The following is a 16,476-nucleotide window of genomic DNA, read 5'->3' as shown; positions in this document are numbered from 1 at the left end:
ACTGGTTGTAGTCGGACCAAGATATAAGCATTTGATGCGGTGGCAAGTGTTCAATGAATTGTCTAAAAAGAATAAACTAAAGTAAAAATTACAAGAATAATAAGTTGGATTGCGACTACTCTTCATAAACGAATTCATCATAAACTACAAGATCTCGTAATATGGTGATGTTACAAAAAAATGTAGATGTCAGTTAAGCATAGAGGCCAATTAGAGTTGCCTTATTTGAGAATCGAAATGGATGTTCAGACTCTGTTGTAACCAACTGTCTTGCTGAACAGATTACGGATGTACACCACTTGAAGAGCGCTTGCAACAGCAAAGAGAAGGTACTCTGCTAGTGTAAAGTATATAACACGTTTCTTGGTGCCAACATTTGCTGCAAGAACACAAGCACACAAAAAAACTCTATCATTATAAGCTCGAAGATAATCTGAATCATCCATCGTTTGTTAGACAAATCGCCAAACTTACTGTATCGATGCCTCGCATCCCGGGCTTTAAGGTACTTCTGCTCTGCTGTGATAGACTCCAATGCCTCCCTCAGCTCTGCAATCTTAATGTTTAGAGGGTCCATATGTTCTGCACCACCAAAAAATACAGAATCTCATGTGTAGAAAGTTAGAGAACTTGGAAAATATTGATGGTAAGCGTTGAAGTTTCTAACCATCTTGGGCCAAGTCAAGCTCATTTGGAATGTGACCAACATGTATGTAGAAAGATACAGTCTCCGGAGACGAAGACGGATTGCGGAAACAGAACTTGTAGATTCCTTTTTGTGGCGCCTTGAGTTCAAACTTATCGCCGGATGTTCCTTTGAGAGAAAATACTGTACTGCCTCCCGGAGATGTCACCTGTGCAACCATTTCAAAATAAATCACTATCAGATGTAACTCCACCGCAACAAGTTTGTTCATTTTATAAACCAGCAATACGACATTTTGTTTTTGGTCGAAACCGGCACTAAGATGATTCATGGGAACTTGGGAAGTGATGATCTCTTGCTAGATGATTTGACACTAAAGCTGCACATTCTTCTCCCATAACTCATTCTAATCGTGTACTTTATGAGCAAGTTATATATACTCAAACATGTAATGTACGTTGATAACATATAAATATGTTAGTTATCAGAATGCATGATACAATGACATGTTAAGCAGTTTGACATGTTCCGTTACCAAAATGCAAATTAAATTTAGACATGGTGCCATGATTCAACTAGACAACAAACTATTATTTGAATAATTCAGCAACATCCAAGATGCATGACATTTTCTCAACGCATGTCAGTGTTGAGATATTAATCCCACATCGGGAATATGAGACCTTGCATGTGGGTTAATAAGGGTTTGGGTCACTCCATCCATTGCCAATTGGTTTTGGATGTGAACCCCATACTACTTTATCAATCAGAACATGAATTTTCCATTAAAAGACCTGGTGTAGGGAATTGGCAGCATGAGCTTACGGTGAATTCGATACCGGGATGATCATGGCTCCAGAAGATATCATGATCAATGGCAACAAAATTCCCAGAAATGGTGTCTCCCTCGTACAAAACTTGCTCCGAGACGCATTCCAATTCAGTCACAGTGATCGAAAGAGCCGCAACATTCCTATTGCCGATAAGCCACAACATACAACTGCACACTACGTAAAATCTAGCACACACAAATCTCTTCCTGGTCTCCATTTTGATCCTAATTTGCTCTCAACATTTCACTGCGCTTTCCAACGCACACAGGCACAAGACTTTTTCATAGGATACAAAATAGGCTCAGACTTCGGTTAAGTCGTTATGGAAGTCCGTTGGTCCCCTCCAAGACTTCAGCCTACTGGGCCTGAAATTTGGGCCTAATTTATTGGGCTTTACTAAAACCCAGAGCTTTATATCTGTAGTGAAACTGTGAAGCACAAGCAAACAATGGAGGAGTCTCTGCGAATTCAAAGAGAGGAGGACGTTCCTTCTGCCATAGACTTCACCGCTCGAATTGAATCCAGGAATATTCCGGCAGTGAGTTTTCTCTCTCATTCCACTTCTTCACACGCATTTCTAGGTCTCAGATTCTCAGTTCGTTTTTTTAATTATTTTTCTTCTGGTTTTGAAGGTTATCAATGGCTGCGTCAAAGACTGGGAAGCTGTATCGAAGTGGAATCCAACGAACGGCGGCCTGGATTATTTGCAGGTTTCTCTTTCTGCTCATGTGTGCTTAGTTGTTTTCGATGATAGAATGATAGACTGTGAATTCAGTAAAGAATTGAGTGATATGAAACTGTTCTTCAAGTCCTAAATAGATTCATGTTGTTACGTTTGAGTGATTCTCAAAATTTGGCTGAATGAAGTTCATGCCGAAACGCAAGTAATGAAGACGGATATATAGGAGGACTGTTCTTGTTGTATTTAGTGGCATATGTGCACACCTCGGTGTAGTAATCCGTTTTGATTCACCGGAATGATGCCTCGGATGAGCCATGTGCTGGTGTTTTTACTTTCGTGAAGTTTCTAGTTGTGTGTCTGCTACATAGTTTGTGGAGCTCTTTACTTCGAGGTTTGTTTTTAATGCCACTTTGATGATTAGGAACGAGTCGGATTGTGTGTTGTGGAGGCTATGCTGTCTAGCTTCGCACCTGTTTTCTACGGAGATCTTAGAAGTCATGAGAGGGTAATCAGTAAGATTGTTCATTATGGTCTGGCTGTCTGGAATGTTGATTTTAACTAGTTTACCATGCCTTATTTTTATAGGTACCGCTGCCTTTTTCTGCCTTCATTCGTTTATGTAAACAACGGATGCATCATGCAGAGGATGGTTCTGGTGCTTGTGTTGAATCAGAACGGACTGGGCTGCTAGGGCCTGAATCTGAGCATGACTGTAAGCCCTATGAGGATGCTCCTCAACAAATCTATTTAGCACAGGTTTCACATTAAAGATTTTTAAGATGATGAATATCCTACTGTACAAATATAATAGATTATTTGCCTCATTACTGTTGGTGATGCGAATGTTTATAACTTTGCATTTAGGATACAATCTATTTTTGGGTCGCCTTTGGAAGAATTATATAGGATTAAGTTTACTTTGTTAAGCTTGTAGAGTTATAATGTTGCAACATTGGGATGAAAATTAAATTATGTATGAATCAGGTACCGATAATCAGTACTGAAAATGAAGAGAGGGCTCAGTTGGGAACTTTGAGGGAAGATATTCAAATGGTTTGTGAATTCATGCACCCTTCCTCGTTTATTCTACAGTCCTCCGCTAAAATAATCTTTTTCCTCATTGTTGATTATGTATGGCTACTGGTTGTTTTCTGTAGCCTTCATTTTTGGAGGATAAATCACTAATTTCCGTCAACCTCTGGATGAACAATGCTCAAGCTAGATCAAGCACTCACTATGATCCACACCATAACCTTCTCTGTGTAGTTTCTGGCTGCAAACAAGGTCAAATATTTTTCTCTAACCTTCTAAATGTATTGGGTTGTTTCCAACTTCACAATGATTAAATATGTTTAAATAACAACAACTTGGATTGAAGAAAGAATTTTGGTCAATTCAGTTTCCCTGTTGCATTCAAGTTTTGTCTATTAGAGTTCTCTTTTTCTGAAAAAACTTGTATGCTCCACAGTGGTTTTATGGCCTCCTTCTGCAACTCCTGTGTTATACCCTATGCCAATATATGGGGAGGCATCAAATCATAGGTACAGGTCTTCCTGTGGTAATAATATGAATTCAGATCAAATATCTCCTCTTCTCTCTACTTACTTGATCTATAAATTTTATGCTTCTAGTTTAATCTGTATCGGTTGTATTTGATAATACTCTCTCTCTCTCTCTCTCTCTCTCTCTCTCTCTCTGTGTTGTGCGCTCATGTGTGCGTGTGTGTGTTTCTACTTACTTTCAACGGTTTAATTTGAACCCTTCTGGCAGTTCTGTTCCTTTAGAGAACTTTGACTTTTCAAATTACCCAAGAGCAGAATGTTCAAGGGAGTACTCGCAAAAGGTTATTCTTCATGCAGGGGATGCACTATTTATTCCTGAAGGCTGGTAAGGTTAAAATCGATGAAAAGTATTTAATAATCCCTCCCTCCCTCCCTCCCTCTCTCCGTCCCTTTTCTTTGAACATATTGCAACCATTCATTCCTAATTGCTATTCCTGTTCTCTGCAGGTTCCACCAGGTAGACAGTGATAAGCTGACAATTGCTGTTAACTTTTGGTGGCAATCAAAGATCATGTCATGCATGACAGAACACATGGATGCATATTATTTGCGCATACTGTTAAGAAGGTACTTGTGGATGGGGCTAAGTTTATTTTATAATTAGTCAAAAGATCATTTCCGAAATAGCTGACTTGATTCTGTTTACCTTTCATGCCTCTCTTACGCGTAATATTCATGTTAAAAGAATGACAATTCGAGAAATGGTAGGTCTCTCTCTCTCTCTCTCTCTCCCTCTCTCTCACACACACACACGCACACAGACACCACATCTGGTGTGTGTCTATTCAGAGAAATCTATAGCAAAGCCACTTCTTATTTTTGTCATTTGTGCTGAAGTTGGACTAATCTGACTAGTTCTGATATATTGACCTTTACTTGTGCTGTATTTTTTTTTTTGTTTTCTTACCAGTAAGAAAATGAGTTATCAAGTATAATATGGTTATATATATGGAAGAAAAAAATCACTCAAAATAAACAATTGCTATAGGTAAAATCTAGAATTATTCATTTTATCAAGTAATAAGTTGCTCTAGTGTAAAGATTATGTAAGGAAATTGATAGATCTAATATTTCTTTTTGAAATTGAAATATCTTGGTCATTGATTAAATACACTACCAATGATTCTAATCTCTGTAGAGGGGTAGATCTTTAAGAGAATCAAAATAACTGTGATAATTAGAGAACCAATACATAAGATAGTCAGATAGATGGATTTATTTTTTATTTTTTTATTTTCCAATTTGTTAAGTGGGGAAACTAAAAACAGTGGTCTACAATCTTTGTTGAAGTTAGTCTTCAATAGACAGATTCACAGCCACTTTGATGAAATTGGAAGTCGGTATGGGGATGATATCTAGTGTGTGTCTGTGTTTGTGTCTGTTTTTTGTTTTTTTGTTTGTTTTGTTTTAACCAGAAGTTTGTAATTGAGCACCATAAGGTATACTTAATATATACGTTTTGGGGCAGAACCAAGTGCTGCCTAAAGGTTCTTCAGAGGAAATGGCGAACACAACGAGGCATGTGCTTAATAACGGGCAAGTAGGTCAGTTTCTGTAAGCTGTCTGACAGATCATCTTACATTAAAATTACTTGGTGTTGTTTCCTTAGTCATTGGAGAAAAGAAGAGGAAATTTGAAGTGCATGTTCACATTTCTCTTTTTGCTGATGGCTATGATTTGATATGTTACCCAGATCACAATGACAAAGGTTTGGATCAGGCAAGTGAGAAGGAGGATCTTGAAGGAAAGGAGCTTAAGCAAGAAATTACCTTGCACGAACTGGAACCAGTTGCCGTCCATGCTCTTCGTGAACTCATTTCTCTAGTTCACAGTCACGTCAATCCTGCAGAGCAAAGACAACCGGAGCAATCCACTTCAACAACTGATTCTGCAATCAGTGTCAAGGACAAGGGTAACAAAGTTATGAGATCGGATGCATTTAGGTTGGAAGATGACCCTGTGGCTAACATTATTTGGACTCTTCCGCCGTGCACTCTTCAACGTGTACTTCTTGCCATGGTGGTAAGTTTGAAGAGTTTAACTTTTGTTGCAAATCTTGCACTTATAAATTTTAATAGGCAGCTGGATGTTACATCTGTTCTGGGTTGATCTCATTGTTGTTCAAGGTGGTTTTGAATTGATTTGTCTGTTCCATGTAATATTTGGTGTGTCAAATTAGGATGATCCGAAACCAAAAGCAGGTCATATTACTAGAATTAGGATAACTTTGTTATCCCTACAGGACTTTACACTCTTTTATTTTTATGCGCGTCTGTTGGCACTATATCTGCTTACTCTGAATGCCCATACTTTGGAAGTCCTTGTGCTTTTACCATTAGATCTAAAATTTGAAGAGGCTTGACCCCTTTTTTTATTTTGTTCAATATTCCTTTCTTTTTAGGGATGTGCAAGGTGGTTGGACCATTTTTTATTATTCTGAGACAAAATATCTGTCGGTGGGCTTGTGCATGTTATTTGTGTTGAGTTTTGGCCTTTTGAATAAGCAATATGATTTTGTAATTATGTCTTACATCTAGTTTGTAAGTAATAGGATCTGGTATGCGTCATGGCAAGTGGTGAGGCCTCCAATGCTGATGCCTGTATTTTACATAGCACATCATCATGTTGTATTTTCAGTGACATAAATTCTGACTCAATGTTATTCTCTCATCCTTAGCCTGTAACTATTTATGTTATCTTGCATAGAAAAATTTCCCAAGAACTTTGGAGGCTCTAATACTGCACATGCTTACACCGGTGGGAGCAGAAGTTCTTACACGTAAATTTGAAGAAATGGATGAACTGAACACCAAGGAAGATCGGTATAGGCTTCTATTTTTTTTCTTTTTGGTCTGCATCGTTATAGGTTATTTCTTTTCCATCAATTGTTGAGAAAGGTAAAAACATGTATGTTCCAATACAATCTGCTTTTCATCATTTCAGCAACAGATTCTACCAGGTTTTCTATGAATCATTCAATGACCAGTTTGCTGCAATGGATGCAATTCTGAATGGAAAGGAATTATTTGCCCTCCAGGTAAAACTGTAATCCTGTTAAACAATGTCTTTTAGCAGTCATGATAACAACATGTTGTCCTTTTATCAAAATTTGAAGTATCATATGCAAAAATAGATAATGCAGGATATTCTCCTCCTATTGTGTGCTAGTTTAAGAGTAAACTGGACAATTGGATAGAAAATATGATCAACCTAAGGAATAGAAAATTTATGGTGCGGTGTAATTGAACTGCTCGTTTAGCTAAACAGTATCTCTAGAGTGACCTTATCCCCGTTTAGTCGTTTACAGTAGATTGATATATACCGTATTCTTTGTTGCAGGCATACAAGAATGTGTTAGATAAGAACATAGGAGTAGATTGGGGTGGGCCAAAATCCGGTAAGTGATGAAATGCAGTATTGACACATGGTTCTTAAAGAAATTGGTCCCTGCTTGGGTATCTTGAGGGAGCTAATCGATGCATATTCATTGCAGAAGCTTTCTTTTCTTCTTTGAACTCAAATGAACTGTACTTCACAAACTTTCATCCACAGGCTCTCAGAACATGGGTGTATGATTGAGTTTGTACAATCCTATGTGATTTCATCTGACGCTGCAACTTTTAGTTTTCTGATATTGTGTGACATTAATTTTTGTGTTTTGTCTAATTTGAGATCCCACGTGGTCTAGCAGATGGCAAAAAATCCTTACTGAAAAGATGCACCCACCCTTTTGTTTTTCTTCGAAAATGTTGGGTTTCATGAACTGAAGGGAGGGGGTCAATTAAAGTAAATATTAGTCAAGGACCACAAGCGTGCTGGGAGCAAACGGACCATTGTAAAGTACTGAGAAGAACAGAGAAGCTAGGTGAAGACTGAAGTTGCTATGTATGCAACTAAAATATGTGCCCACTTAAACATATTACTGTAGTTCGAATTGTTCTTCATACAAACTGTTATGAAATTACTCTTAGTCGCAACCTGTGTTGTGGAATTCACTAGGACTAGACGCTGGTGTTCATGGATGGTTATACTTGAAATGGGCAGTCATTCTACTTTGGAATATGAGAGTCATGTAGCTAGCACAAGAAGGGAAACTGAAAATAACCCCCAGGTCACATCGGCTAATTCGCAACAACAGGTGCAGGATCTTCTAAACTGAAAACAATATTAGAAGAAACACCAACAACCTATCACATCGGCTAATTCGCAACCCATCCCATTCTGTCTGTATAATCACCATCTGTAATTATCGATGCAAAATATTAAGAAAACTAAATATTGTGTGTGTATACAATAATTCATTTTGGCAGATACTAACATCAAATAGTCATTCAAAAAGTGAATCATTTTGATTATGGAGTTGCAGTTTAAAGTTGGAAGGTTGTTGAAGTTCCTCAAATACTTGTTACTCTATTTTCGCATCAAAATGTATTAAATTGTGCATTTTCTGCATTCATGTGGAATTTGCAGCAGAAGGGGAAGGAGAAAAGGGTAGCACAGTAGAAATTAAGAGAGCATGGAAAAGGGGTTGGTACATAATCATTAGGTTTTGAAGGACAAAATTAAAAAGAGGGAAAAGGAGGTTTTGTAGAGGAGGTGAGATTCCCTGGTGGAAGATGACAATGGCAACTAGGCTATGAAAGCAAGGAAAGAAACAGAGAAAAGAGGGTGGAAATGGAATAGAAGAGAAGCTTTTTGTTTGTCTGGTTGTGCAGCAGAGCGAGGAAGATAGAAAGATGCAGACCCTTTTTACCAGGCAAATGGTATATAGTGTGTACCTTAACCCTGCAACTTATACATAAAACTTTCTAAAAGCTAGCTTGGATATACCATAACCACCCAACCCTCCTTTCAGTAATCCCAAGGCTCTCTATCTTTCTCTTGGTGGATATACTGTGGTGTGGTATCAAGGGTCCTGCAACATACCTGCTTATTCTTTTGGTTAAGTCTTAAAACCTTGTTTACTGGTGAAACATAGGGTTGATTATAGCCTTGAATCCTTGACCCTTAAACTTTTATCCAATATTAATGTCTGCCAGTTTGCTTCATGAATCTCAGAGTCCTCTATGAATTGTTCACTGGTGTTCTACTTTATTAAGAACAGAATCAAGTTAGATCAATTAATTCTTCTTTTATTTTAGGGTAAATCTGTTTGGTCCATACTCCATATCACTGATTCCTTCTCTTAATTATAATCCTCCCTCATCACTTCCTCTCTAAATTGAATGGAAACGAATCAACACCAATTAATAATATTATTGGAGCTTCTATCATCACCTGGGTGATGAAAACTCTCCAGGTACCAATATAAAGGATCTAAGACAGTTTCACAAGAAGAGTTCATCGCATTAAACACAGTATTATGACATCCCATTTCCAGAAAAACTCTGTCATCTGACAGGGTTATACCAATAACCAATTAGACATTGATAAAAGAAAACATATGAAATAATGAAACCGGCGATCCTTTTTGTAAAAATTAGGAATATCCAGATACATATTTACATTAGCATCAAGATTGATGAACTTAGTGCATGTTTATGTGAAATTATGCATTGTCATTGTGAGTCAGGATTTTCAATGATAAATCATAAAGAGCGAGCCTGGGCCATGCAAAACAACATCGTTTCAATTATGGGTGGGTTATTGTAGGGTGAAGCTGCCAATACCAAAAGGAAAAAGGGTGTGCTGTGGGGATTTTTCTGCACAGAAATTGATAAAGAACAACTCCATCATCGAAGAAAAGGAAGAAGAAGACTGAGATTGAACGAAGGAATGTGGGTTTTCAAAGTTTTGTATCGAGCTACAGCATCTTTTTCATAACCGTTGACATTCATCTAAACCTTTCATTTCATGCATCCTTGTGCTGCTAATTGTCTCTTTTCTTTTCCTCTTTCTTAGAGCTAGGTTTTTAGTACCACACCATCTATATCTCTGTGGTCTAAATTTGCATGTCCCGGACCACCATCACACCCAGCACAAATTCACATAACCCATCGACTTAGTTGTTTGCCTTTCTACTCGATCACGCTTGCAAATACAGCAGGTTTTACAGTCTCCCCGCCCTATATAGATAGCTACCACCTTCTTTCTTTACAAAAGGCCATTCTCTCTTTTTAATTTTCCAATTTTATTACAACCCTACAAGAAAGTCGTCTAATACTGTAACTTGAAGAGGGCAAATATATTCCTACGTTTCTGATTTTAAGTAGAGACTAACATTTTAAGGGTTATCTTCATGACATGTTAGGTATTGGCATGATATGGATCATCTTCACCTCCGTCACTTTGGCTTTAGCTGTGGACTGGAAATCTAAGTTTGTTGCAACCAATTATGAAATATGTACCATTGTACTTTCATGTGGTGTAAGGAGTCCCCTGAGCACGTTGTGAACAATTATGAACTTTGGAAGCTAGGGGGAAGTAAGTGTCAAAATGGAGTTTCATGATTTGTTTGATTTCAAGTGTTGAGACTAGAAGATGACCAAAATATAGCTAGGTTGTCGTAAACTTTGAATAATCATTTTGCACTGTACCAACCCCATTAAGAAAAATTATTCAGTATATACGAAATAGAAATGTTAAACAAATAATTAGATTTGTGGATTACCCTTAATAATTTGACAACTAAATAATTTGATGATGATTATTAGTTGTAGTCTTGTAGACTTCTCAATCTCATCACGGACTTGCATACTAACTAATTTGCAATCAGGGGATCATATTCGATGGCCAAGGACCACTGTCAAGTGCCAACATTAGACTTCATCGAAGCCTTCAAGGGATCACATTGTATTGATTATTTGCATGCTTCTCCTCTCTTTGTGGCATTTCCTTGCCGTGCATGCTCATGCATATTCTTATATATCTATATGACAAGGATCTCATTCTATGAATTTAATTATTGCTTATACTGGGATAAAGTATATATAGTGTACCCATCCCACATATTTTCTCCAAAACTTCAACATTCTAGTACTACTTAATAAACTGCATGAATCGAAAATAGTGCAAAAAGAAAAAGTTACGTTCGTAGCGAAACTGAGATAAGAAAACAACTAAAATATCATAATGAACAAATTTCTAACATGCAGACAATTAAGCTCTTAGGATAACACATACAAAATGGTCTTAATAGATGTTTTTGATTTTGTGATTTTCATCCTCTTTTCCTCTCTTCCCTTTCCGTCATTTGATCATCGATCGGCCAAGTTACACTTTTACACCCTGACGGTCATATTTCTTGCTCAACAATCCCCCCACGTTTCAGAGGCAGGCGTCTCTGCGAACCCAAAACCCTGGGGCTTCAACAACGCGTGATTGCCACGCAGACGCTGATCATGATGATGGTACTGTTGGAAGTCGACGGCACCCCCGGCGTACGTTAGCATATCCTTGACGACGTTAACAGCTCCATTCCCATGATTGCAGTCGTTGCCGTCCGCAGATGTCAGACCGAGGAAGTCCCTCGTCAGACGGTCAGTCTTCTGCCACGTGACGAGGTCTCCGGACGTGAACCCGCCTAATGTCCCAAACTCAGCCAAACCAGATGAGTGAGACTGCTGCTGCCCCGCCGCGGAGGCGCCAATGGTGGCGGCCTTTTGGAGCAGCGCAGTGGCTGACATGGCGACACTTGAGTTTGGCTGTGTGCTGACGTGGAGGTTCTGGAAGGGTGAGGTCATCAGCTGGGGCTTGTGTTGAGGTGATGGTGTGTCTTGGAAGAGAGTTGGGTTTAGGGGGAAATGGTGGTAAGTCTGTTCAGGCTTGATGTGGTGGTGAAGTGGGTTTTGGGTGGTATTAGGGTTAGGGTTTTGGGTTGGGTCCCAGGGAGAGAGGGTGGTGAATGGTAATGAGGGTGGGTTTGTGAAGTGAGGGGGATTTAGGAAAGGGAAGAGAGATGTCTGAGGTGTGGTGGCGATAGCTAACTGGCTTGCTGAGATCCTTGCACTTTCTTCAGCCAGAGCATCACAGAAGGCTCTGTGAGTTATGAAGCTATCCTTCCTGCATGTACAGAAAATATTCACAAAGTTATATCAATTTCTCAGCAGGGAATAACAAACATAAACAAAATTATCAAAATTGCATGAACTTGTGAGATTAGTTTGAAATATATACAACCCAAAAAAAAAAAATTTGGCTACTTTTGAGAAAGTTTAATCAAGCAAGAAATATTACAAAAAATGAGCTTCCCTGCTATGGGAGATGACAAAAGAGATTTCAAATGAGTACATCCTGATTATTAATCACTGATCGGACTAAAGCAACACAATTTATAGTTTAAGTAGCTAGCAATAATGCACTTGGTCTCAGAATACGAGAAGAAGGCTAGGCAGGCAGGCACGGATAACATATATGAGAATTCACCCATATTTCAGCTACAATGTAAATGTCATCCTAGTTGGAATGGTAAAACTATTAAGTTGCATCGATTGATCTGATCGTCTCTTCGCCGGTATGTGTTTATGCAAGCGTACACAAAAATATATGTACATATCGCGTTTGTGTACATGCATGTGTACACAAAAATATACGTACATATGTACGTGGTAAGTCTGATGATGATGCAAATGTACGGAATTTACTTTGGCCATCAGTCATCACTACAATTTGACTGGAAGAGATGAATGACAGTCAGGGCCAAGTACTCATGCATACGTGGAAACTAATATGAAAGATAATTAATAAAACGACAAATTAGATAATTACATTACATTAGTATATATATGCATGCAAAAAAAAAAACTGAGGCATTTGATATGGGACATTTGATATAAGTGGAATAAATATTACTTGGATGACCAAAAAGTAAATTGAAAAAAGGACTCGTGCATGAAACCAGGAGGTCAGATAATACAGTGATGAGATCAAGGAGAAAGCAACTGAGGATGCCACCAGATATTCTGGCAGATTTTTCAGTTTTCATAATTATTACCAAAGTTACAGAGCTTCTCTGCCCTCCCTGCAAGTAATGAATGTCATCTATGCTTCAGCCTTCATGGACCCAAAACATTATAAATTGAAAAGAAAAAAAACCAAGCTAGCTAGTCACGGGTTGGTTTTCTCTCCAATTCAACCATGAAATGAAATCACAAAAGTACTCGAACAATCTTTCTACTTTTTTTTTTTCTATACATAAGAACAGCTCACCATCATTGTCTTCAAGAATGGAGAAAAAAGAAGAAGAGCTAGCTAGGCTCCAGCTAAAGACCAAAGAAAACAATTGGTATGGTAATAATTTAAAGCATTCAGTACAAGGACCTGAGGACTTGAAATTGAGCTGCTTTAAAATCAGTCATAAGGAAAAAAAAAAAAAAAAAAAAAAAAGAACTTGAGAGAGATGATATTCGTGGATAAGAACACGAAAATGATATCCCTCCAAAAACAGTTGCTATTTATCAATTAAGGGTGTTCCATTTTGGTGCAATCTCCCCTGAAAAATTCAAACTTCCCAGATATATTCAAACCCGATGAAAGAGTTTGCCGTTCTTGTGTAAGAACAACATCACAACAAAACCCAATGAATACATTCAAATACTGATACATATACATTGATCTCTTAATGACATCACTCGTGAAATTTCCTACTTTAAACCAAAGACCAACATACTTCTGTATGATTCTCTATTGGGTCCAAACTCATGAAAAAACTTCAATCAATTATTTTAAGGCTAGCTGAAATATGTATGACTCACCTGGAGAAAAGGGTTCCACAGTCACATCTGTACTCTCTTGTACCACAGGTTTTGGAGTGAGCTTTCCAATCAGATTGAACAGCATAGATCTTGGAGCACTTGTCACACTTCCACTTCTTCTCCCCATGTTTTCTGCAGAAGTGCTTCTTGATCCCTGTAAGATCACCAAGTGCTCTTGAAGGGTGGTGATGAACACAAGAGGGCTCAGGGCACACATAGGCTCTCTTTTTGACCAAGTCTTTGCTGCTCCTTTGCTTCAGCTTCCATGGCAGGTTGTGTCCTCTCCTGTGAAGCTGAAGGTTCTGGTCCCTCTGGAACCCCTTGTTGCAAATCTCGCACACGAATCTGTTCGTGGCCAGGAGCGTCTTTGGGGATAATGCTATCACTTCGGCATCAGGGTCTTAATGATCGAACAACAAATTAAGATGAACCACAGTCAGTCAGTCAATATTGCCTATGAAGTTATGATAATATGGTTAATTGAGTAATTGATTACCTGGGTTTCCAGGGAGGCTTCTCTTCTTTTTAATCTTCTGCGGCGGCTGCTGATGGTCGAGAGGAGAAACCGAGAGAGGGTTTAAGCAAGCAAAGTGATCTGGGAGTCTGGAACCAGAAGAAACACTAGCTGCTTCTTCAGTGGACAAAGAAGTTGAATTGGACATGGCTGCTACTGAAGGAAACATTTTCTTTTGGCCTTGTTGGAGGAAAGGAAAACTCCAAAGAGAGAAAAACAAATTAAAGGGATGAGCAAACTCAGCACACCCAGATGAGATCTCTTTAGATACTTGGGTTTTTCTTCAAAGACTCGAACTTTAACCCCACTTTTGCACTCTGAAAACAAATTTGGGCTAACAAGCACTCTCCTTTTGTACACAACTAAGCATGAGAGTGAGCTGAACTAGAGCTTGTTCATGTACAACAGGTGGCAGCTGCTAGCACAGACTAATAATGATATTTCATATACTGGAAAAAAACAAAAGCAAAAATTGGGATTTAAAATCTCGTGAAGGTGATGATGATGATCATGAATAGAGGATGGTGATGACGATGGGTTATTCGATCTAGTAGCTCCAAGTCGTTGTCTAGTGTACTCTACCTAGGCCATGGATTGCTTGTCTGAGCAACCCTGCAACCCCAATACCAAGTTACCAACATATATCTCTCTCTCTCTCTCTCTCTCTCTCTCTCTCTCTCTCTCTCAAACCATGCAATCCAACATGGACAATAATATGCGGATAATATGATGTTGTTTACACCTTTCTCGTTTGTTTGAAATTTTCCTCACTATCCAATAACCCTCTCCTTTTGTGTATATTTGTTTTGCAGTTAGAGAGCGACAGGAGAAATGAAGAGGATATTTCAGAGAGTAGCAGCAGCTGCTTATTTTGTAGCTAGCTTAAGTAATAAGCTTATAGTCTGTACAGAGAGAGAGAGAGAGAGAGTCATGATTGTAGTGGCAGACTAAGGTAGAGTAGAGTGGCAAGTTAAAAAATATTACCTCTAGTGGAATAAAAAAAAATGAAAAAAAAAAAAATACAGAAGCATGCAGTAAGGTGAATAGGCAAAAGGCTAGTTGGGAAACCCAGGATAAGCTACAAATTCTGAGATGAGGAAGAGGCTAAAGGTCAGCTAAAGCAAAGACAAGGCCGGGAAGAAGGCCAAATGATCCAAATGCACTCAATTTCAGTAATTTTTTGCTCTCTTTAATTATTAATTAAGTAGGGTTTCTTTTCAAATGTGACATAGGCACTTTCTATCTTTTCCTTTGTTCTTCTGTAATAAAACACCCAAACCCTAAAAGGGCCTTGATTTGATTTGAATGTGGAATGCTATTAAAAGGAGGGATTGCTTTGGTTATGGACTTATCGGAAGACTAGGGAGAATGCGAAGCTTAAAAAGCTTTGTCAAGGGTGGTAAAAAGGCAAAGTAGCTCATAGCTAGATTATAAGCATGGACCGACGCAATTGAGGTTATACTTTCCTTTCTAATACCCCACTCAGAAAATATGATTGATCCATTGATTGACCACAGCATTTGCATACAATATTAAGCTTAAAATGAATATTAGGCTATATATGATCCAAGAATTTCGAGCAATGCTTATCGTCAAAACTTATGGATTTTGTTGTCTCTTCGATATGCACAACTGCACAAGTGATTTGATTCAGAAGTACAACACTCCGATCATGATCACTTCATTTTTTTTTGCAAGAACTAGCTAGTGAACTACTGTAACTACTTGATTGTGTGCAGAGATAACATTTCTCAGATACTTGAAGTTAAGTTATTTATCGTCGAACCTATAATAATTGAAAACATCAAATGATTATTGGGTGACTAACTTAATTATTTTAATTATTTAGCGTCTCTATCTGCATGCAATTATTCTATCGTGTTGGCATGCCTTGATGAATTATTTGGAGCTAGAATATTGATTGATCAATTCTTGTGTGCCATAATATAGTTGAGGATTTCTTTCTCATTTCCGTCTCTCTTTCTTTTGTATTATCATTCTCTCATTCTCTCAGATTCTATATATCTAGTATATAGTGAAAGTGCCCAACCTAAAACCCCACCAAGAGGGAATTTTGGAAGGCCCTCAATTCCTCTCTTTTCTCTTTTTTCTTAACCATCTTTATTCCAAACCCAGTTCTAAAGCCACAAACAAATTGTCTATTCTGTCCCCTTGCTTACAGAAACTAGCAAATACCCTTTGCTTCTACTTGTGTAATATACATGGTTAAACATGTCATTGCGAAGGTCGACTCTGTTCCTTTTGAAGACATGCGTGGCCTAAACCTGCATATGGCAGCAACCATGCAACCGCAGACCAATCCCTTAAACCGTAGGCATGTAGGACATGTATAGGACCCTTGATTGTGAGCTACATGTTCATCTTAATTTGGTTTTGATCTTCTAAATCATCCATCTTTTTTGGAATCCTATGTGGGTTTCTTTTTATCTAATCTTTCGAATATGCAGGGCTTTCTAGCGAGAGATTCATCTCTTTCTTTATCTTTTGTGATAAGATATGAGAATTATGCTTCATTGATCATTTTGC

General features: G+C 38.2%; 3 protein-coding genes across 3 annotated transcripts; 1 reads left to right on the top strand and 2 right to left on the bottom strand.

Moving 5' to 3' along the window:
* Positions 1-245: 245 nt before the first annotated feature.
* On the bottom strand, positions 246-1,696 carry LOC101309421 (transmembrane emp24 domain-containing protein p24beta3-like). The gene is made up of 4 exons (XM_004292536.1): positions 1,472-1,696; positions 668-854; positions 475-582; positions 246-379 (listed from the first exon to the last, which is right to left on the bottom strand). The coding sequence occupies exons 1-4, from the start codon at positions 1,694-1,696 to the stop codon at positions 246-248; spliced, it is 654 nt and encodes a 217-aa protein (XP_004292584.1).
* A 231-nt stretch (positions 1,697-1,927) lies between these two features.
* Positions 1,928-7,697, top strand: LOC101308336. The gene is made up of 16 exons (XM_004290587.1): positions 1,928-2,017; positions 2,112-2,189; positions 2,583-2,666; positions 2,747-2,917; positions 3,146-3,214; positions 3,319-3,445; positions 3,630-3,702; positions 3,932-4,048; positions 4,171-4,290; positions 4,409-4,427; positions 5,192-5,267; positions 5,417-5,745; positions 6,430-6,545; positions 6,667-6,760; positions 7,063-7,120; positions 7,415-7,697. The coding sequence occupies exons 1-16, from the start codon at positions 1,928-1,930 to the stop codon at positions 7,483-7,485; spliced, it is 1,692 nt and encodes a 563-aa protein (XP_004290635.1). The 3' UTR covers positions 7,486-7,697.
* A 3,069-nt stretch (positions 7,698-10,766) lies between these two features.
* LOC101308040 (zinc finger protein NUTCRACKER-like) lies at positions 10,767-14,615 on the bottom strand. The gene is made up of 3 exons (XM_004290586.1): positions 13,912-14,615; positions 13,416-13,815; positions 10,767-11,724 (listed from the first exon to the last, which is right to left on the bottom strand). Exons 1-3 carry the CDS (start codon positions 14,096-14,098, stop codon positions 10,971-10,973), a joined length of 1,341 nt encoding a protein of 446 aa, XP_004290634.1. The 5' UTR covers positions 14,099-14,615; the 3' UTR covers positions 10,767-10,970.
* Positions 14,616-16,476: the final 1,861 nt, after the last annotated feature.

The sequence above is a fragment of the Fragaria vesca genome, linkage group LG2 (assembly GCF_000184155.1).
Source record: "Fragaria vesca subsp. vesca linkage group LG2, FraVesHawaii_1.0, whole genome shotgun sequence".
Classification (NCBI taxonomy): Eukaryota; Viridiplantae; Streptophyta; class Magnoliopsida; order Rosales; family Rosaceae; genus Fragaria; species Fragaria vesca.
Note: the sequence above shows the minus strand (reverse complement) of the source record. Positions and strands in the feature narration are given on the sequence as shown.